The sequence below is a fragment of the Staurois parvus genome, unplaced genomic scaffold (assembly GCF_062004578.1).
Source record: "Staurois parvus isolate SC_StPar_1 unplaced genomic scaffold, SC_StPar_1.0 ptg001316l, whole genome shotgun sequence".
NCBI classification, from domain to species: Eukaryota; Metazoa; Chordata; class Amphibia; order Anura; family Ranidae; genus Staurois; species Staurois parvus.
This window is the reverse complement of record NW_028319112.1, coordinates 4,532,307-4,555,007: the sequence shown is the minus strand read 5'-3', so window position 1 is coordinate 4,555,007 and position 22,701 is coordinate 4,532,307. Positions and strand designations below refer to the sequence as shown.

General features: G+C 46.1%; 1 protein-coding gene across 2 annotated transcripts in view; it reads left to right on the top strand.

The window, feature by feature from the left end:
- Positions 1 to 384: 384 nt before the first annotated feature.
- Positions 385 to 22,701, top strand: part of PELI2 (pellino E3 ubiquitin protein ligase family member 2) — a 108,700-nt gene continuing 86,383 nt past the window's right edge. The window contains exon 1 of one of the 2 annotated variants that reach the window (XM_089661150.1): positions 385 to 661. In XM_089661150.1, coding sequence (XP_089517276.1) covers positions 585 to 661 — 77 coding nt within the window. In that variant the 5' untranslated portion in view covers positions 385 to 584. The remainder of the gene's footprint in view (positions 662 to 22,701) is intronic. The other variant, XM_089661151.1, reaches the window with a different exon arrangement.

The following is a 22,701-nucleotide window of genomic DNA, read 5'->3' as shown; positions in this document are numbered from 1 at the left end:
AGAAGTATCCCTTTAAGAGCTCCCATCCTATTTTACTCTATGTTTACATAACAGTATGGGCGATACCACTCCGCACCGCTCCGGAGGGGGGTCCTCTCCGGAGATCGACATCTTCCCGCCCCCGCACATGTGACCCCACGGCCCCCTGATGAACGGAGAGCACCGAGCGGCGTGCCGGAGCTGTGGGGGGAGTAGAAGAGCCGGTCTGGGCGGTGCTAAAGGAGGCGCCGTGTGCGTAAGCCCCGCCCCTCCCCCCGGGGCTAATCCGGTGTTCTGTTGCCACGGCACTTGGAGAGCAGCGGGGTTCCATTTGTTGTCTGGAGGGGGAGGAGGAAGGAGCTCGGCCTGGAGAGTCATTGGCGGCCTCGGAAGGGGAGGGGGGTGGAAGCTGCCTGTATCTGAGGGGAGGCGCCGGCGGCGCGCACGGACGGAGAGCGGGACCCCGGAGAGGAGGAGGGCCGGAGAACTGCGACACCGACTGCACCGGGGCTCGGGCTGTGCGGCCGGCCGGGGAGCCGGGGGGGATGTCCTAGCGGCTGTGGAGGGGAGCGGAGAAGGAGGAGCGGGGGGGACCAGCCAGCTCCATGTTTTCCCCGACCCAGGAGGAGCACGGAGCCCCCAACAAGGAGCCCATCAAGTACGGCGAGCTGGTGGTGCTGGGGTGAGTCCTCCCTCTATCATCGCACGACCGTGTCCTACCGACCAGACACACACCGCACGATCCACCCCACATCCATCACACACCCTACAATCTGATCCTACGACCCACCCCACATCCATCCATCACACACCCTACAATCTGATCCTACGACCCACCCCACATCCATCCATCACACACCCTACAATCTGATCCTACGACCCACCCCACATCCATCCATCACACACCCTACAATCTGATCCTACGACCCACCCCACATCCATCCATCACACACTCTACAATCTGATCCTACGACCCACCCCACATCCATCCATCACACACCCTACGATACACCCCACATCCATCACACACCCTACAATCTGATCCTACGACCCACCCCACATCCATCCATCACACACCCTACGATACACCCCACATCCATCACACACCCTACAATCTGATCCTACGACCCACCCCACATCCATCCATCACACACCCTACAATCTGATCCTACGACCCACCCCACATCCATCCATCACACACCCTACAATCCGATCCTACGACCCACCCCACATACATCCCATCACACACCCTACAATCCGATCTTACGACCCACCCCACATCCATCCATCCATCCCATCACACACCCTACAATCTGATCCTACGACCCACCCCACATCCATCCATCACACACCCTACAATCTGATCCTACGACCCACCCCACATCCATCCATCCCATCACACACCCTACAATCTGATCCTACGACCCACCCCACATCCATCCATCCCATCACACACCCTACAATCTCATCCTACGACCCACCCCACATCCATCCATCACACACCCTACAATCTCATCCTACGACCCACCCCACATCCATCCATCCCATGACCCACCCCACATCCATCCCATCACACACCCTACAATCTGATCCTACGACCCACCCCACATCCATCCATCAAACACCCTACAATCTGATCCTACGACCCGTCACACACCCTACAATCTGGTCATAAAGATCACCACATACCCTACAATCTGATTGTACGATCTTTACATGCAGCACAACTATGATGACCGACCTAATCCGTCCAATCAGTGGGCCCTTCACTACGTAGATCACCAGGAGATTGTATTAGCAGATTGTACTGCGTGTGGAGAGCTCAGCCATACAATCCACTGTAGGTACTCGGAGGGGGACCAGCTGATCCATCTGGGTCTAATCTGCCCGGCTTTTCTATTGCAAAGATCTACAGGAGATTGTAATGTGTGTGGAGAGCCCAAACGCACATTCCGTTTTATAGGTAGTGGATCTATGTACTATGAGGAGGACCATCCGATCTATCATCGGCCCTTCCATTACATAGATCTACAGGAGATTGTACAATCAGATTGTCTCTAACAAACACTACACATGCTACAATCTGATTGTACAGTCATCTTTACACCTACTACAACTCTGATGACCTACCTAATCTGTCCAATCAGGCAGGCTCTGCACGGCTACATCTACAGGAGATTGTTCAATCAGATTGTCTTGTAAAGATCATCACATACCTGACAATCAACGTTACATCAAAACTATGACGACCGACCTAATCCATCCAACCAGATGGGCCCTTCACCACATAGATCTACAGGAGATTGTACAATCAGATGTTCTTTATAGATCATATATCTGACAATCTGATTGTTCGACCTACTTTACATCAACCGAAACTGACAGCTGACCTATCTGTATCCAATCGTGCACTGCACAGATCTGCAGGAGATTGTACAATCCAATTGCAATGTGTGTGGAGAGCGCAACCGTACAATGCACTCTAGTTAAAGGATCTATGTACTATGAGAAGGATTGGCTGATCCATTCGGGTCCAATCTGCCAGCCCTTCCATTGTACAATCTCCTGTAGATCTATGCAATCAGATTGTCCTTAACAAACTCTACACATGCTACAATCTGATTTGTACTGAGTGTGGGGAACACAACCGCTTTCAGATTGTCAAACGATTATCAGACACCATGCAGTCTTAGTAGACTTTGTGCAAGTGTTTCCCGGATTGAATACAAATCCTATACAAGATCCTGTTGGTGGATCTAACGCTGATTGTACAGTCTGGTTGTAGCATGTAGGGGGCTAATGCTGACCATACAATGTACAATCTCCTTTAAATCTGCCAACAGCTATTGGATTGCCTGATTGTATAGATTCGGTAGGGCCTCATATAGAGATGTGGGGGGGATCTAAAGCTGATTGTACAGTTAGGTTGTAACATGTAGGGGGCTAATACTGAGCATACACTATGCAATCTGATTGTGCAATTCCCTGTACTTCCAGGGCCTTCCTGATTGGATAGATTAGGTTGGGCTTCATATTACAGAATTGTTTGAAGCCAGGCCACACCGACACGCATGTGTTCCCGACAATTTATTTCAGCGAGTGGCTGGGAATGCAGAAAGTACGGCAGACACGACTTTTAAAAATGTGTCCGACCAATCCGCATGGTAACCGTGATCTCACGTGGCTGTGAAGTGCGGGCGATTGCTAGATGTGATTGGGCGGCGGTAACCGTTAACAAAGTCAGATCAGTCCTGTGTGAGAACGGTAACACTCGGAAACGCTGGTCACACTTGCTGTGAATGGGCCCCGAAGCTGATTGTACAGACAGATTGTAATGTGCGGTGACCATTTACAAATATCGATCAGTAATGGCCAACCCATCAATCGATATGACACACACAGGGAGTTCGATTTATAGTCTCCTTCCAATCATCCTTATTGATTGCATCGTGTGATCTCATAATCCTATCGTAATCATGAAGAAAAATCTGTGTTCCTGATCAGTGCAAATGATCGATAATCTTCCACTTCAGCCAATCGACTCTGAATCTGATCTAAGGCTCGGCTCACGCTAGTGGGGCTCCAAAATGAACATTCTGGTGCTGAAACCAAACATTCTAAATGCATTTGGCCCAAAACTGAAATGTGCAGTTTTTTAAAAATTAATATATATTTTTGGGAAAAAAAATACACTTTGATTAAAAAAAAGAACAATATATACCCCAAGTTTTTTGTAAAATATGAAAGAGGATGTTCCGGCGAGTAAATAGATACCGAACATGTCGCGCTTTAAAATTGCGCACACTCGTGGAATGGCGTGAAACTGCGGTACTTAAAAATCTCCATGATTATTATTATTTATTATTATTATACAGTATTTATAAAGCGCCAATAGTTCGCTCAGCGCTGTACATTACAAAGGGGGACAGAACATGTGACAGAACAATTCCATGATGATGCTTTAAAGATTTCTACAGGTCAGCAGTGTGAAGTTAGAGGAGGTGTAGTGCGATAATGATTGCTCTTGCTCTGACGTTCGTGGCGATACCTCACATGTGTGGTTTGAACACCATTTAGCTATGTGGGCGTGGCCTAAGTATGCGTTCATCACTACGTGCGAGCACAGGGGGACGGGGGCACTTTAAACTTGTTTTTTTTTTTGCACTGTCCCTTTAAAAAAAAATTGTTATCACTTCTATTCTTATCATAAGAAATGCATGCATCCCTTGTGATATACATAATTAGTGACAGGTCCTCTTTATGGAGAGATATGGGGTCAGTAAGACCCCACATCTCTCCTCTGCAATGTAAAGCATTGGATCAAAAAATGCGTTGATCTAGTGATTTAAAAAAAAAAAAATGTCCTGAACTGGAAGTGACATCACTTCGGTCCTCCAAGGGCATAGAGATGAGAAGAGGCCATCTTTCCTTCACTGATCTCTATGCCCAGCTCCGGGATCTTTCAATGGTTTCTCAGGTAAGGCTGAGAACTACTGAGCGGTGGCGAGGGGCGGGATTTTTCCAGCACCTGTATCTGTGTTGTTTTTCATTCCGATCGGCTGAAAAGGGTGTTGTCAGCTGAAATGTTTTGGCCACTGAAATTTCGGTGCATCCCTGGTTCTCATTATGGCCGTTTTGCTGACCACGGCACACCAGCCCATTCATTTGGAAGGTCTTCTGTGCCTCACAAAACGCTGTGAAAAGGTCCCTGCGCCTTTCCAGAAATCGCAGCCCTCACACTACAGTGCGACTCCTGGTGCGGGTGCCATTCCTGGTCCCGGCAGCCTGCCATTAGGATTAATGGTAGTCACCCGCAGGTCCCATGTTTTGTATACAGGTGGGTGTAGCTGCGGAGCCCACAGTGACTTCCACCCGCAGTAGTGTGAGCCGAAATGAACCAGAAGTTAGTCAGCCATTAGTTTGCCAACTCATTTGTTTGATCTAATAAAGTCAGTCACCATAATTCTTGCCATACACTATATAATCTGATTGTACAATCTCCTTTAGATTTACTAACGTGTATGTAGTAAAAAAAAAAGACTGGGTTCAGGTGAAAGATTCTTAGGTTCATGTTTCATAGAGTTGGAAAGGCCAAGGAGATTGTACAATGTATGGACCAGGCTGATGTGCAGACTCGGGACTTTTCATGGGTTGTATGTCTGATGGGTTTGGGCAGCTTGTCAGATAATGAGCATGTGGCTGGAGAGTGGGGAAAAATCTGTTTTAAAGCAGAGCTCAGTCATGTAATTTAAAAAAAGAAATCGCCCCGCGATTGTCACTGCAACTATCCTCTACATCAGCATGCTGTTTATTTGTAATCTTTATTTTTATATTTTATTCCTTCCAGCGCCCCCTGGTCATGTAAGTGGCAGTTCAGCGTGTGGGCATCTGAAGCTCACCAGGAGTTTCTTCCTGGATTAGGTGCAGCTTCCTACCCAGCATGCACCTCCCGATCTTGCACATGTGCAGTGGGAACTAATGACAGTGCACTGTGTGTGTCGCAGGTTGCAATGGCCGTGTCCCATTGTTATGACAACCTGTCAATCGATCTCCTGGGATTGATGACACTGGTATCCCTTTGGCCAGATGGAGAAAGGGAATTATGTACCTCACCGTGGCATGGTAGGGTGGAAGTGATGGGGTTTTTTTTTTTTTACATCTAAAGGTACTAAGACTAAAAAAAAAAAAAGACCATATCCAAAAACATGGCACTGGGATAGGCAAAAAAGCAGCCGTGGTTGCAAAATAGGTTGGAACTACACTGGAATGCCTGGGACTGGTGGACAGAGGGGGTGATTTTTATTTTTATGTATATATATATATATATATGTGTGTTATGTATAATATATTTGAAATTGTGGTGTTTTTTGTTTTTGTTTTTTTTCTAAGAAGGATAGTTTTATAAATAGCTGGAGGAAAGTTCAACACTAACCTTAGAGGGTGGTATTTGGCAAGAGTCGGGTTTTTTGGAGCAGAGATAATGGGGTTTATTTACTAAAGCTGGAGAGTCCAAAATCAGACTCCCTTCTGCATAGAAGCCAATCAGCTTCTAACCTCAGCTTGTTCAATGAAGCTTTGGCAATGAAACCTGGAAGCTGATTGGTTTCTATGCAGAAGGGAGTCTGATTTTGGACTCTCCAGCTTTAGTAAATAAACCCCAATGAGTCAGTTGGTCAGTAGAGCCCGTTCACACATGGCAGTGTTGCTGAACGCATAGAGAAGGCACTTTGACTTGTGTCCAGTTAGTTTGTTCAGGAGCGTCACATTTTTTTGCACTTTTTCTTTTTATTGGTGCATTTTTGTAGTGACACCATTCATTTAAATGGTGTCGTTTCCCCCCCCCCCCCACCCTCCAGAAAAGTTCTAAAGTAGCTCCTGCGCCCTTTTTTGGAGCCGACTTTGGATCGTTTTTGTACAGTGCAGTTCGGTGTTTTTCATGTGACAAAGCAGCCTTTTTTAAGAAGGTTTGGGGAGCCATTAACAATGATTGGCATCTAAACACGTGATTTTACTGCATTTCAGAAACCCCTTTCTTCTTGCGATTCTGATACGTATAGAGGTGAATAGGGTCTCACACCAGTGTCCTGAAAAAAGTATTTTTACATAGCTCATTGTGGTGCAGAAAGATGTAGGAAATGTCCTTTTGTGACATTTCAATAAAGTTTACAATAAAAAGAGTAAACCGTGCCGTACATTCTACCAAGGCATCTTCACAGCGCACGACGGCGGTTGCGCATTATGCAGAGTAGATTGTGCTGATGGTGTGAATGTTCGGGACAAACAGACCTGTATTTGGACAACAAGAGATTGGACAGAGCTCTCCATCTTTTCTGGCCCCACTCTTCTGTGGTTCTAAAACTCCCTTCTTTCTGGATTGTCAGTTTTTCTGGCTGAATGCACCCCCCTGGGGTCTATCCGAAGGAATGGAGGCCGTTCACCTAGAAAAATGAATGTCGGCAAATGAGGTGAAGCTGCGTCTACTTTGGATAGCCAAGCAGGTCCAAGGGAAATGAAAAATCAGGATTTGTGTCGGCACATGATTGACTTTCCAGATAAAGACTGCTGCATGTTGGCTGATGGCTGACTTTGCTGGGAGTAGGAAATGAGCCCGCTGTGTTCTGGAGGATTTATAAAGTGCAGATCCGTAGGCCGGCAGATTGGAAGAATTGGCTTTTGCAAGTTGAGGACAAAAGTGCCAAATATCTTCACTTATTTATATGGCTCTGAAAAGTTGAGTGAAAAGCGGAAATACTAGAAACTTGGAACAAAACTTTGTCATCTCCCAATCCTGAGATCTGATTTATTCTCTTCCATTTGGGAATCTTTATAAACATGACAGATGTCCGTATAATACACGGGAAAGAACTAGTAGGACTAATGAACGGAATCCTCAAACAACTTTCATAAATGGATCTGTCGGATGTATTTGGATCATAAACGGGTCTGGGGCATTTATGAGGCTGCGTTCACTCCAGACTCCTGTGTTTTGGTTATTTAAATGCCAGAGAAATGGCTAGTACACAGGGTCAGAAGATCGGACAAAAAATACCACATTCAAAACGATTGTACGATAATCTGATCGTGTGTAAACAAACAACTTTCGAGAGTCAGTCACAACAGTTCCAGTGAAAGGGACAGACACAAGAATTTTCAATTTTCGTTTAATCAGGATAGTATTCGTCTGGGGGAAAAAAAAAATCTGAAGACCAAGACAACACAAGCTCCGAAACGAGAGAATACATTACAATAATACAATTGCATCAATTCCAAAGTTTTATTCTGCTGTTCAAGAACTTTGGTTTGTGTGAAAGTTATAGCATCTAAAAACGATGGTGTGTGTGTGTGTATGTATGTATGTATGTGTGTGTGTGTGTGTGTGTGTATGTATGTATGTGTGTGTGTATATATATATATATATATATATATATATATATATATATATATATATATATATATATTAATATTACAAGAATTTACGTAGCTGACTCTATACTTGTAATAGCAGGGACTTGCAAATTGTAGTGTGAAATGCAAACTGACGCTGACTGACCTCAATAGTGACCCTAATACAGTGATCAGTGCTAATGTTCTATTAATGCTGTACTAATGACACTGGCTGGGAAGGAGTTCACATCAAGGGGTTAACTGTGTCTAGTAATGTGTTATGTGCTGCTTTTACTTTACCATATGGCTGTTCCCTGTACACAGAGTTCTGTGTTTTTGTAAACACAGAACTCTTTGTGTGATTGGACACAGCAGATCTGCTGACTTCAGCGAAAATTATTGGCTGAAATCAGTTGCCAAACTCATGCTGTGTCTAATCACAGCATGGATCGCTAGGGGTTGCAGAAGGCCAATCACATACATTTATGTGATTGTTCCTGCACCTGCCGCCCACTCGCAGTGTATTTGGTAAATTGAATACACCTAAACACAGGTGATCACACAGTGTGAATTATTTCTGTAAAAATGATTCTATGCATTCATTCATGTCCTGTCATTGGTGGTGTGAATGAGGCCCAAGCTGCCTGCATAAGGCCCAGATTTCAGTAGTGCTGTGAAAGCAGATACGGCTCTGTTCACACTAGTGCAATCAGAGGCGACTTGAGTCGCACAGCATCACATGATGATGGGAATTAACTTTTGTTTTCAATGGTGCCAGGTTACATCAATGGGATTCGGCGTGGCATGATTTTGGAAAAGGTTCCTGTACTACTTCGTTGCGATTCCAGCGTGATTTGGGCCCCATGGAATATACAAACACCCAAGTTGTCTCACCTAATTCCACTGAAAATGGGATCACAGCAGTGTGAACCTAGCCTAAGGCTGGCCATACACTATACAATTTTCTGCCCAATTTCCTTTTTGGATTTACCTTCAACTATGTAGTGCAAGGGCCTGCCTAATTGGATACAATTGAAAGTGTTGTTTAGGTTTGACCTCATATTATATGGTTTTTGGTAAATCTAAAGCAAAATTCTCAAGAAAATTGTATAGTGTATGGCCAGCTTTAGTGATATTTAGTATTGAGCAGTGGGGTGCTGCTTTCACGTAGTAGAACACCGTATATTGGTGACAGTGGGACTCCGGCAATCTAGAAACAGTTGCTCCCAGGCCATACAAATCCGAAAGTACCATGAAATCGTTGTATAACGGTTATCTGGGAGTCCCGTATGAAGGTGCCTCCTGCTGTACCCTTTGTAGGTACACTGGAGCGGTTGTGGCCTGTCTATGTTGGTAGCTGTATGTGGATATATTTAGCCTATCTGCGACTCTTCATCTGGAGATGACATGTCCCAGAATGCTTTGTAACCTGTAGGTGCCAGAAGATACTGAAACGGTTTCTCCAGCAGCTGGAGTACTGGAGGGATCTACATGTGTCGCTCCAGACAAAGTGGATGTGATCTCTCGGGTGTCAGTTGTATCTGTTTTCTGTTGTCAGTACTTGGCTCAATAAATAATAACTTTTACTATACACTGTAGAAGTTTTCCAAAAAGTATGGAACCTCTTGTGGTGTCTAGAAGTTTTGCAGCAAACAGATTTGCAGTTATGATCGTTTAAACTCTCCATACACCTTCCAATCTGAAGGGAAGGGTTAAGTGCAAATAACATGGAGTACAGAAGCGAAGAGCGCCAGCGTCCTAGATTCCTAGGAATAAGATGGGTATTAGTAGGGCTCCAGAAATCCCATGTCACCACGGCAACCAGAAATAGGCACATGGGTCCCTGCCTCCCCACCCAACGCTGGCAGGGCACCATCAGAGGACAACTGTCCATACACAAGTAGGGGGCCCGAACCACAGGGCCATCTTTAATGAGGGGCAGCTGCTGTCAGAGTGGACTGGCTGCCAGGGTGCAGAGGAGGGTGGAGTGGTGGACGGATCCCAGGTGTGTGCAGGGAGTGGTCGGGACCCACGGTCAGGCTGGCTCCGGTCAGGAATGGAAGTGTGCACCGGGGTGGGTGAGGCAAGAGGGTGCCAGCGGTGGGCCCCTTGGAGGGGGAGGTTCAGGTTGGAGGAGCCCCCCACACACACTCTTTGTTGTAGCTGCCACCAAAGATCCTACGGAAATTAGGACACCGGCTCAACGACCTCCTAGATCCCGGGGAAGCTGGGACACCGGCTCAACGACCTCCTAGATCCCGGGGAAGCTGGGACACCGGCTCAGCGACCTCCTAGATCCCGGGGAAGCTGGGACACCGGCTCAGCGACCTCCTGGTTCCCGGGGATGCTGGGACACCGGCTCAGCGGCCTCCTGGTTCCCGGGGAAGCTGGGACACCGGCTCAGCGGCCTCCTGGTTCCCGGGGAAGCTGGGACACCGGCTCAGCGACCTCCTAGATCCCGGGGAAGCTGGGACACCGGCTCAGCGACCTCCTGGTTCCCGGGGATGCTGGGACACCGGCTCAGCGGCCTCCTGGTTCCCGGGGAAGCTGGGACACCGGCTCAGCGGCCTCCTGGTTCCCGGGGAAGCTGGGACACCGGCTCAGCGGCCTCCTGGTTCCCGGGGAAGCTGGGACACCGGCTCAGCGGCCTCCTGGTTCCCGGGGAAGCTGGGACACCGGCTCAGCGGCCTCCTGGTTCCCGGGGAAGCTGGGACACCGGCTCAGCGGCCTCCTGGTTCCCGGGGAAGCTGGGACACCGGCTCAGCGGCCTCCTGGTTCCCGGGGAAGCTGGGACACCGGCTCAGCGACTTCCCCACTGATACCATCCAGAGGAGCAGCTGCTGGACAGGTGAGAGCTGGGAGGACTGGTGCTTTCCAAGGTGTGTGTGACACTGCCCCCTACCTGTCCTGCTGCCCCCCCCCCCCTCCTATCACGCATCATCAAACGTGTTTTTGTTTATGTCAAATCACATGGTTCAGCATGGTTTTGGAAGAGTCCAGAACTTTCCCACCTTTCTCATGTGTATGGTAGCCCATTGAATGAATGAGCTGCCCTACACATGACACGTGAAAAACATGCAGAAATGTGCCTGTGCTTGGTCTCACCTGGAACGTTGATACTAAAGTCTGGAATGGTTTTCTGTAAGAGCAGACGGGTATAGTTTCTAAACTTGTCTGCTCTGTGTGTATTGCACGGAGTGGCCCCCGAACCGCCTCTTTTGGGGTCCCTCACCAGTACTGTCCTTTTCTCTTCTGTGTGCCTCCATACCAAGCTGCTTGCTATGTGTACTCGTGAAGGCATGCTATGAGTTGGGCTGTGTGTCCAAAGACACGCACAGTGCAGCTCAGCCCTGCCACCTGCTCTCTGCTCGCAGGATTCGATTGAAAGCAGCAGGAGCCAATGGCTCACACTTCTGCCTCTGTCCTGTGAGGAGAGGGTGAGATGGAGACACCAGTGCCACTGCAGATGGGCACAGCGCTGGATCAAGATAGGACTTGGGGAAGTATATGGGGACGAGGGGGTGATACTAATGTAAAACATTTCTTCCCTTTACAATTACTTTTAAACTCTATTTTTTTTTTTTTTAAATATAAAATACTGATGGTAGGACTTTGTTTTGCTTCCTCTGAAGTTTTTTTTTTTTCCTGCCTTATCACCAAATTGATGGCCGTGATTTCTATTGTAAGGGTGGCTCCTAGACTTGCAGGGTCCTATGGATCCCCACTGGAGACACCCTTATGTGCACGCTCGTAGAATATAATATATATATTTCATGTACTTGTATAACGCCATCAATGTACGCAGCACTTTACATATATATTGTGTGCTATAATGGGCAGCTTTATGGAGCGATCTGCTTGTGGTGTAAGTCTGAGATCTTACGGTAAGGTTTCTCAGGTTGAAAGAGAGAATTAGTGGTGTTCATAAGTTTGTTTTTCTTTTTGTTCTTAGGGCTAGTTCACACTAGATGCAGTTCAGTGCACTTTTTTTTTTTTTTGCATCAAAAATGCATGCACAGTGTTTTCCATGTATTCCAATGGCCCTAGTTCACACTAGTGCAGTCAGTTTCCGGTGCAGAAAAAAAATAAATAGAACATGCTGCATTTTTTCTGCACAGAAGCAAACTGGAACATAGCAAACTGCAGCGGAACTGCATGTGGGGTAAACTGTAAGCAAAAACGTATCCGGAGTGCATTTTTGTAGTGTGAACTGGCCCTTACAGGTAGACCTGCATGTACATATGAGGCCTTGTTCACACGTAGCAATTTAGAATTGGCGGCAGAACCAGTGCAATTTTAGATGTGATTCCAGATCGATGTGATTCCAGATCGCAGTAAAATCTCAGCAATTCTTAATGACACACCAAACTCCGCTATAGATGGTTTGAATCTCAGCCAATTCAGTAGGAACCAGATGAGATTTGAACCATCTTTAGATAGGACGATTGTACCCAATTCGAGTGTTGTATGACTTTGGTACAACCAGTGTGTGTTGTGTGTTTTTTTTTTTTTTTTTTTTCTTTCATATGATTATTGCCAGCGGCTATAGCTGCTAGCAATAATCAAGGTGTTCTCCCGGCAGGGATAAACACACTATCTCCACGTGAAGGATTTCCCCCAACACTGACTGCTGATGGGGAAATCGTGTTTTTATGCCCTGTAACCCAAGGTTGCAGGAAAGAAAATGGCATTATCTGTGGTCGGCTGTAATGATGGGGGGGGGGGGTGGTTGCAATTCACATGTGGTTCAGTGCTGTGCGATTTGATCCCAATAATTAGTACCAATTCATGTACTACTTTTGGAATCCGCACTGCAACCATATCACATGATCCTTTCTACCATACGATCCGGTGCAGGGAAGCAGTGCGTTTGCATTTGTAACTGCAGTGTGTGTTGATCACGGTGTGGGAAATTCGCACGAATCATGGCTTTCCCGCACTACGTTCTAGTGTCTACCTAGTTCTATGGAGTTCTTGTTGTAGGGAAGCTTTCAGATAACATCCACTATATTCTCAATGTTGATCATAACTAATCAGTTGATGTTTGAAAAATGAGTCTTTTTATGCAGCTCATCGGTCTGCTGGGTGCAATGTTCAGCCGGATAGCCGTTGTCTTGGCAGACAGGAAGTTCTCTGTGCTGGAGAATATCCTTCCCTTCTACATCCCCTCCATTGTAAATGTCCCCTGTTTAGGTGATCTTGTTAGAATAAATCCTGTATCGGTTTGCTGTAGGTATGTGAGGATCTTGTCTGTGCAGCCATTCCATGCTGTAGTCGTGTATTCCTGAGCACAGTGGGATTGTAATGACACAGCCGTCTGTCAGATCTCTGGATACAGGCCTGTGCTCGGTGACGGCTCTGTTTTGCTGAGTTGTGTAGCAGTTTAGTAGATGTGACCTAGCACAGCGGCTCGTGATTTGGGCAGGCGGCCTGCTGCTCTGATAGCCTAGGGTTGGGTTTTTTAACTCGAGCATAGCTGGCAATGGTAATGTGTTTTGCTTCCAGTTCATTCAGGGGAGGTGGTGGTGGTGGAGCACATAAAAACGGAACATATTTTTGTGTTTATGGAGCAAAAATACTCAGCGATGTTAGTTTTCAGGGCTCGTCTTGTTGGCTAGGAAAGTATGCAGAGAGGCCCTGTGTATGTTACTGAGGATTCCACTCCTCCTCCTTATTGATTGGAAGCGAAGGTTTCCTTTGTATAATCTATAGACATCTGGCTTTTCCTTTTCAGGTTTGGAAATGCTGTATGTTTGCTGGGATTGGAGTGGTCTGCTTTCTTTCATTTGAGATCACTAAACCCTAATGTCAATGTGGACCCCATTTTAAACCTCCATTACTTATTAGTCCTATATGGTCCTTCTGCACCCTTCTCTGATTTGGTTTCATCTCTCACAGGGACCTCCACTCTATGGTCATCCTCTCCATCACCTGCTGTTTGCCCTTCAGAGCCATTGCTAGCCAGTGAGGCAGAATGCCTGTTGGCTCAGGCTTAGCCATAAAATCATGGAAGATCAGGTCTCTGTGAAACTAAAACGGAGGTGCACACAATATATTCTGGTTAAGTAACCTCAATCTCAAAAAGATTGACTATTTTTAAACTTTAGTCTGCTAGAATTAGTAAGTTGATAGGAACGTTTAATGTGTGGGGTTTTTTTTTTTTTTTACATCTTTAGTTATTTGCTGGTTTCCAGGCCTAGGCAAATATCATACATCCTAGGAGTTTACAGGAGAGAAGGAGGGGTTTTCTTAGCTAAGCATGCCATCCTGTCTGCATGCCTGAGCTATGGGCAGATGGATTCCAGGAAAGAAATGCTAGATGTATGCTGCCCCATCCTGTGCTGGACACCCCAGGGGAATATAAAACAAGGATGTCATGACCAGCGTGGCACGAATGACAGTGCTAGAAATGATGGGACATGTAGTCTAAAGGCGGCAACTCGGAGACCTTTGCTTACATTATTAGAATGCACTCCTTGATCGCCGGGAAGCTGCATGAAGGAAGCTGGAGGCCGTGAATTAAGTTTGAATGAAGTGCGAGTGTGAAGCATTGGTGTTGTACATAAACACTGTCGATTGATAGGAATACATTCTGTCTGACCTAATAAAAAGACTGAGGCTTTAGTAATATTATAATAATGATAATCATTGGCATCTGGGGATCAGATTTTAGTCAACACCTCTTTTAAAATGGATTCCAGCCTCTCCTAGGACCGTTTCACACTATGGAAATGCAGTCTGGATGTGCGTCTACATGCACGTTTTTGACGCATTGCGGGGCATTTTTGATGCATTCCAGATGCTTTACCTCCCCTCCCCCCTTTTTATATTATAAAATATATATATATATTTTTAAATTTGGGGTCCAGTGCGTTTTTGATGCATTTCACAGCGATAGGAGCTTCATCCAATCTTGGTGATCTGACCTCAGATGCTTCAAGTAGAGTTATCCTTTAAATCTGTGTGTCTCTCTATTCGAAGGCTTTGCTGCCTGCTGTCAGTTCCCTTGTTAGTATTGATGCTTTTAAAATACAGTCAACTGTAAATGATTTTCCATCAAGCTGGGAAATCTTTGGTGTTCTATTCCATCAGTGATTTTTTTTTAATCTTTTTACAAAGATCACGGTGATTGTCATATGTTCATCTTCTATGGGAGAATCGACCCCTGGTATGACATAGCTTTGTTCTATAAGGCTCTGCCTTGGATGTGTTTTTTTCCTTTTTTTTCTTTTTTTTTTTCTCCCCCCTCCAAACGCCCCTCTGTTAGCCTATGTCTCCATGCACAGATAGGCGTTTACAGGAGTTGAGGCTGAACAAAAAAAATATCACTTGTGCATTAAGAGAGGAGCACTAGGTGCGTTTAGAGCGTTTGCGTTTTTTTTTTCAGTGGCCGAAAGGAAAAAAGTATGACAAATTAAATAAATGCTCAAGCGCTTGACGCACCTAAAACACGTTTGCAAAAACACGGCCTAGGAGCAGTTTTGAAGCTTCTTTTCTCCTGCCGGGAAGGTGTTTATAAAAGCCCTAATGTGCATGAAGCCTTATCATTTTTGATCAGGAAGGGAAGGGTTAATGTTTGCCAGGTTTTTGCTGTCTATGTCCTATCTCAGCTGACCTTTCCCCAGTTGATACAAAAGGAAACCGTGGATGGGTCAGCTCTACTGAATGTTCTTTTCTGAAAGTTGTGATCCATGTGCTGGCAGATTCCTATGTTTGCAATATTGTCACAGCTTGGTGGTCTTTTCTTTGCTATTTTCCCCACTTGTATTGCTACTATAATGAAGAGAACACCATTTTGGTAGACAGTTTGTTTTACATTTATCTTCTTTTCAACAGTCCAACACTTGCAAGGTCCTTTTGCCCTCCCCAGCATCTTCTTCTAGGTGCCAGTCTCTGGCTGTTTTGATTGGCCAGGGCAGATGCTGTCATCCCAACACACTGGCAGTATGCCGAAGTACAAAGTGAGCTGTCCATGTGCACCTCAGTCTACCTTCTACAGAGGATTGTGAATAGGCAGGCAGGCTTTTTGTTTTTGATTGAATGGAGAGAAATTGGAACCACTGTCGGGTTTTTATTTCTATATGTGCTCCTGTTAGGCAGCCCATAGATGACTCGGGGGAGGTGGGGAGTCTTCCGGGCTGGCAGAACACAATGATTACTGCTAGCAGCTGGCAGTAATTGAATGTAAAAAAAAAATCCAACAGGCTGGTTGTACTCCAAGTTAATCCATAAATTGATCGAGTCTTGAATGGCCGGCATTGAGAAGATTCACCGTCCCTTGTTGTCCTGTTTACTGCTATTGGTGAAAGCAAAAGAAAATCCCAAATCTAGGGTTGTCACCAAGAATAGAGAGAAAATCTTCCAATGGGCAAACTAGTTCTGGTGACAACATGAGATTCCCTCACATTGGTGGGATTTCCTCTGACTTCTTGTTTTGACTATGGGATAGGAGGTAAAGGGAAATCTCCCTAATGGGGCACAGATGACAAAAAAAACTGAGAGGGATAGTAACCCTCCATTATTCTATCCAAAATGGGGGAAAAAAAAAGGTTTGCCTTTATTTCCCAATTTTAATAATGATGAATTTGGTTCTGTGGAATAAACAGCAGAATGTCAATGTGGCATGACACGTTAACCTGATGCATACATTTTTACATCGAGAAGCTGCATGGATCATCCATAGACAGTGAGACACAAATGGCCCGATTTCTGATTTGTTTTTTATGTAACTTTACTGTGCAGTCTATTTCGGGCCCCCTGCACTCTGGGGCTTTATAGACACTGCATGAGATCCTGCCATTTTAGTGTGAATGGAAGGCACGGGTGCTCTGTCCTGCCAGTAGTCAGTCTTGAACTCTACAGTGGCTGGACGGTGCATTGAGTGACTCTAACACCTAAAGCGGAGTTCCAGTCAGTTTTGAGTTTATTAAAAGTCAGCTGATACAAAAGCTTTAGCGGCTGACTTTTGATACACACACTTACCTGTCCCAGGGTCCAGCGATGTGCTCACCCATGCTGTCCCTTCTCTGCCTCTTCTCACCTGTGGGCACCAGACTGTGACAGTTTGTGGCTTCACAGCCAGCCGGGTGCCCACTGCGCATGCACGCGTTGCACTGGCCATTCTGATTGGTCTGGCAGCCTTCTGCGATCTGTGAAGGTTCCCAGGAGACTGTGGGAGGAAGGAGGGGGACGAACCTCCTGCTCATGTCGCCAAAGTGAACTGAGCCGGAAGTGGGTACCTGTCAAAACCAGGTACCTGCTCTCCCCCCCCCCCCCCCCCCCAAGGTGCGAGAAATGGCAGTGGAGGGGGTGAGGAGCCAAACAAGCAGAGCTTCCACTTTTGAGTGGAACTTCACTTTTAAGGTGCCCAGGGACGAATGCCTGGAGTGCAGACTGTGTTCTGGGCACATACCACACTAAAAGGTGCACAATCTCGCTGTAGCAACCTTCTTGCCACCAGCATTGGTGCTGAACGGTGCACTTGTGCCTTCCCCCTGCGCCAAAACCCCAGGATTTGAATGCATCCGTGCTAAATGCCCAGAGTGCATGAGGCCTTCTACTCACTGAAGAGCCAGAAAAAAAAAACAGATGTAATTCTCCAATTATTGGACTGGAAATCAGCTTTGTATTGGTGCCTAAGGGAATTGCATAGTTGCTTTTTAAGTTCCCCGGCAGCTCCACTGCAAGGACTATTCTTTTTCTTCCAGAAGTTCACATTTAAAGCCTCAGGATTCATTTAGTCTTGCAGTGGGGGGGTGATAAAAATGCAGCGGGCATGATACTTTGTTTTGTACCTACAGCAATGTTCGGTAAACCCATCAAACAATACACATTCAAGCAAATGCCCCGCAACCGTGTACATTGCATGTGATTGCAACACGATTGTCAGCAAAAATGGAGTTAAAGTGGAGCTCCACCTAAAAGGGAAGCTTTAGGCCTTTGTCCCCCGCTCCCCATTAAGGATTGGCACCTTTGAGGGGGGGAAGTTTGACAGGTACCCACTTCCACTGTGATCACCTAGGCGATCGGAAGCAGAAGTTGTCCTCCCTCCCCGTAGTCTTCTGGGATATGTGACAGGTCCTGAAAGACTACGAGATCATTCACAAAGCGCAGCGATTCTCGCGCATTCACAGTGGGCTCCTGCAAGCTGTCACAGCCGGGTGCCCACACTGAAGATGCCAGCGCCAGGGAGAGAAGATGGCCGGTGAAACCAGTGGTGGTGAGGACACTGCTGGACTGTGGGACAGGCGAGTGTCTGTATTTTAAGTCGGCATCTTCAGTTTTTATAGCTGCTGACTTTTATTTTTTTTTCAGGTGGAACTCCGCTTTAAAACAATGCGGTGAGGAGGCGTCACATCACTTCCTCCATCACTTGTCAGTAGCCTCCAAAACGCAGTCTAAATTCCGGATGGGCTTCAGTGGAAAGGGAGCAGTTCTAAATCTGCCCTTATTGTGTAATTTTGCCCCTCTCTAACCCGTCCTGCAAAGTGTTTTTCTGTGCTTACCTGATGAAGCCAGTTATACTTCAATACCCCATTCAAGTCCATCCCCGCCACCATGTCTGTCTGTAGAAGACTGCTACTCTAGTGCTGCAGATGTCCCTGAAACCATCAAGAACCGTCTGTGGCTTCACTCCCCTTCTGGAGGAGTCCCTGTCACTGGGCAGCCTATAGGAAGTATCACCCAGGGTGAGTCTGGGCTGTGCACTGGCACGGCTATCAGATTGGGAGCAGCGGCTGTGTTTGTGCAGCCGGAACCATCCTAACTGGCCTGCATAGGACCGCCTGCACGGGGCACTGTACACCTGTTTATCCCTGTTGGAGCAAAGTGATTTTTTTGCACGGTGTGGGCTGTAGTACGCCCATGTGAACGAGGCCTAAGGCTCTGTTCACACCAATGCATTTTTAGTGCTGTTTGCAGAAACGCACTACAGTCCATTTAACATGGTTTCCTATGGAACGTGTTCACATTTATGCTTTTTTGAGCTGCTGAAATACATGGTAATGCATGTTTGCCACATTTTGCATTTTTTTTCTTTCTACCCAGCAACAAAAAAAAGTCCACTTTAACAAAAAAAAGCTGAACAAAATACTTCAAAAACACATGTGGAAAACTGTTTCTGGGGAAATTGTGTGAAGTGTTCTTGCCTCCACCAGTAGTCTACAACTGGAGTGGGCGGAGTAATTGGGTGGAGTGGCTTGTCACTCTGCTGCCTGCTCACACACCTGGGTTCCTATGGCAACTCACGCTACAGCAAGGGCAGGCAAGAGCGGTTAAAAACAAACTGCTCCAACTTGCTCACTTCACTGGCGGTTGCCATCTTCAAACAGTTGTAGTTTAAAAATTATAAATCCTAAACCGAATAGCTTTATATTGTGAGAATCACAAGACCCAGACCTACATTTTGATGTATAGTATGTCTATGAAATATTTAAAAATGAATTATAAATTGCCCTTCAAATTTGAGGTGGCTAGAGTGGAGTTTCAATGAATGTCAATGGGTGGCGTGAGTTGCAAACAAATGGTCATATTGTGAAAACTATCAGGACTATGGCTTAGCCGTGGACATTTTTAATGGCAGCAGGGATAGCTGAACATTTTGATATAAGATTTGTGTAGGTGGGCTTGAAAATGAGGGAGTGATGGCAGTTTAGAAATCCTGATTTTTCAGCTCCCACTCTAGTTTTGAACATTCCACCATTCATTCCTATGGGACCAATTTCACCACAAAAACGCCGATATTTTGTGAACCATTCGGCGAAACGTTCCACAAAGTGGTAGCACACCAATCGGGAACAATCCACACGTTTCGGTATATTGCTGTCCTATGTAGTGTGAAAGCTGTGGGAGGAGTTAGGGTGGTAAATTTGGCTATAATAATAATTATGTGAGATAACAGTAAGTGGCCTTGCCATGCAAGAACACTTAAAAAGCACTGGAGGCGGCCTCAAACGCAAAATGCATATATGTGAGCTAAGCCAGCTGCAGAACCTGAAGTGGAGTGTTTTGTCGGAGAAAAGGCCGCAGTCCTACACCCTATTAACTGCTCAGAACAACAGTTGAGGATTTTTTCACAGTACATATTGTATGTCCTAACTGCATGTATGTGTGGTATTTTATGTGTTATTTTTTTTTTAATTAAAAGAAAAATCTGCTTCTGGTGTTACATTTTATATTGACTTTTTTTGGAGACACTGGGGGTCTATTAGATGCTTCTACTGACTCTAGCTCATACAGATCACAAATAGTCTTTTGCTGGTGCAATGGTCTTGAGTTGTTAGAGGTGCCAGTTAAGGATGGGACCTGTGAAGAGGGGTGCAAGCTGTGTCCCCGCTATGTAGAAGTAATCCAGTGTCCTTACAGCTGTCCAAATCACTTCTAAATGGATAATATTCTTTGCAGTCATTGATTGCTCCACAGTCCTCCCTTGGTGCAAAGAACTGATCTGCAGAAAAGATTTGGGGTACTTGATACATTCACTTTTGAATTACTGTGTTTGTTTTTTTTTTTAAATGCGTTTGCTGAACAAATGAGTGGTCCCCAAACTGCCTTAACCTGGCCCTGGGGCACTTTGCTTCCCCTTTACCCCCAAAGATGGGGCATGATTTCTCAGCAGTAAAGCACAACATTTGTGCACCTCTGAAAACCATTGAAGAGTCTGCATATGTAATTATTATACAGTATTTTATTATTATACAGTATTTATAAAGCGCCAATAGTTCACTCAGCGCTGTACATTACAAAGGGGGACAGAACATGTGACAGAACAATACCAATACAATGCAAAACATGAGGGGATCGAGGGCCCTGCTCTTTCGAGCTTACAATCTAGAAGGGATGGGATAGTGGTACAGGAGGAGATAACTGTGGGGGATGGAGTGGTAGGAAGAGTGGAGGAGGTCGGCAAGTTAGCAGGGGGTGGGGTAGGCTTTCCTGAAGAGATGGGTTTTCAGGGTGCGCCTAAAGGAGAGGAGAGTAGATGATAATCTGATGGGTTGGGGAAGGGAGTTCCAGAGGATGGGTGACACCCTGGAGAAGTCCTGGAGGCGGGCATGGGAGGAGGAGACCAGGGAACTAGAGAGAAGGAGGTCTTGTGAGGAGCGGAGTGTGCGTGCTGGGCGGTACTTGGATATTAGGTCAGTTTAGTAGTTCGGGGCAGTATGGTGGACGGCTTTGTACGTCAGTGTTAGGATTTTAAATTTGATCCGTTGCGCAATCGGAAGCCAGTGGAGGGATTGGCAGAGGGGGGTGGCGGAGATGGAGCGGTTGGAAAGGTGAATGAGTCTGGCAGCCGTATTCAGGATCGACTGAAGCGGGGATAGCCAGCGGCGAGGCAGGCCAGTGAGGAGGGAGTTGCAGTAGTCGAGTCGTGATACGATGAGGGAGTGGATGAGCTGTTTAGTGGTTTCTGGGGTTAGGAACGTGCGGATTTTGGCGATGTTGCGGAGGTGGAGTCTGCACGAGTTTGTTAAAGATTGGACTTGGGGCTGGAAGGATAGGTTGGAGTCCAGAATGACACCAAGTACTCTGGCCTGCAGAGCGGGTTTGATATTGGCGTTGTTGGATGTGATGTAGAAGTCAATGGGGGGTGGGGTTCGGGCTGGGGGGAAGACAAGGAGCTCGGTTTTGGAGAGATTCAGTTTAAGGAAGTGGAGCGACATCCAATCTGATATGTCGCTCAGTAGGTGTGTGATTTGGGCAGAGACCGAGGGGGTGAGGTGGGGGGTTGAGAGATAGATTTGTGTGTCGTCGGCATAGAGGTGGTAGTTGAAGCCGTGAGAGTGTATGAGTTGGCCAAGGGAGGAGGTGTAGATGGAGAAGAGAAGGGGCCCAAGGACAGAGCCTTGAGGGACCCCAACAGAGAGGGGGAGTGAGGGGGAGGTGGTAGCATTATAGGTAACGCTGAAAGAGCGTTGTGACAGGTAGGATGAGAGCCAGGAGAGAGCAGAATCTCTGAGGCCGAGGGAGTGTAGTATTTTGAGGAGGAGGGGGTGGTCAGCTGTGTCGAAGGCCGCAGAGAGGTCAAGGAGTAGGAGCACTGAATAGTGGCCATTAGCTTTGAACAGTAATGAACAGATATGGCTGCCTCCACGTACTACGTTTTCAAACTATCCACAGAAATAACGTCTTTAAACAATTTGCACATTGCCTGTAGTTTTTGAATGCAAGTGAACCGTGTGTGAAAAAAAGTCAATGCCTCTCTCACATCCATGCTTCCGCACACAAACCAAGAAGAATCGCCATCTGAAGTCTGTAAAGAAGTCAACACATCTAGTAATGTTGAAATCCTGTCCCCCGCCCCCCCTTCCCTGCAGCACTTAATGGTTCCTACCTCTACTGATGTGGATGTTGATGGGATGAACCAGTGAGCTCTGCAGGGGATACAATATATTGACTGCTGGAAGTGTCCCTCCACCGGAAACCTCTCCTGGTGATTTTCTTTTCATCAGAGTGGTATTTGGTGTGCAGAAGTAAATTTTTTTTTTTTTTCCCTTTTTTAAGGGGGAGGGTTTAATTGCATTTAAAAATTGCTGCCAAGGTCACTTTAAGTAAAATTTTGGCTGGAATGCCTCAATGCAACAACACAGCCATCGACTCCTAATCTGCAAATGGCTGTCATAACATTTTATGATTATGCACTGTATCAGCTGCAATGCTGCAGCCCATTTGGTAGCACAACTTGAACTACTGTGAAGTGTTTTATTTTGTGTAAGACAATGTGCAGGGCGGGCTTTATTCTGTTAAAATCCTAATAGCTTTTATTTCCATACACACAAATGCATTGGGAACACTACACATTCTATTCCACATCAAAACATGAAGAAAAATATATCAAAT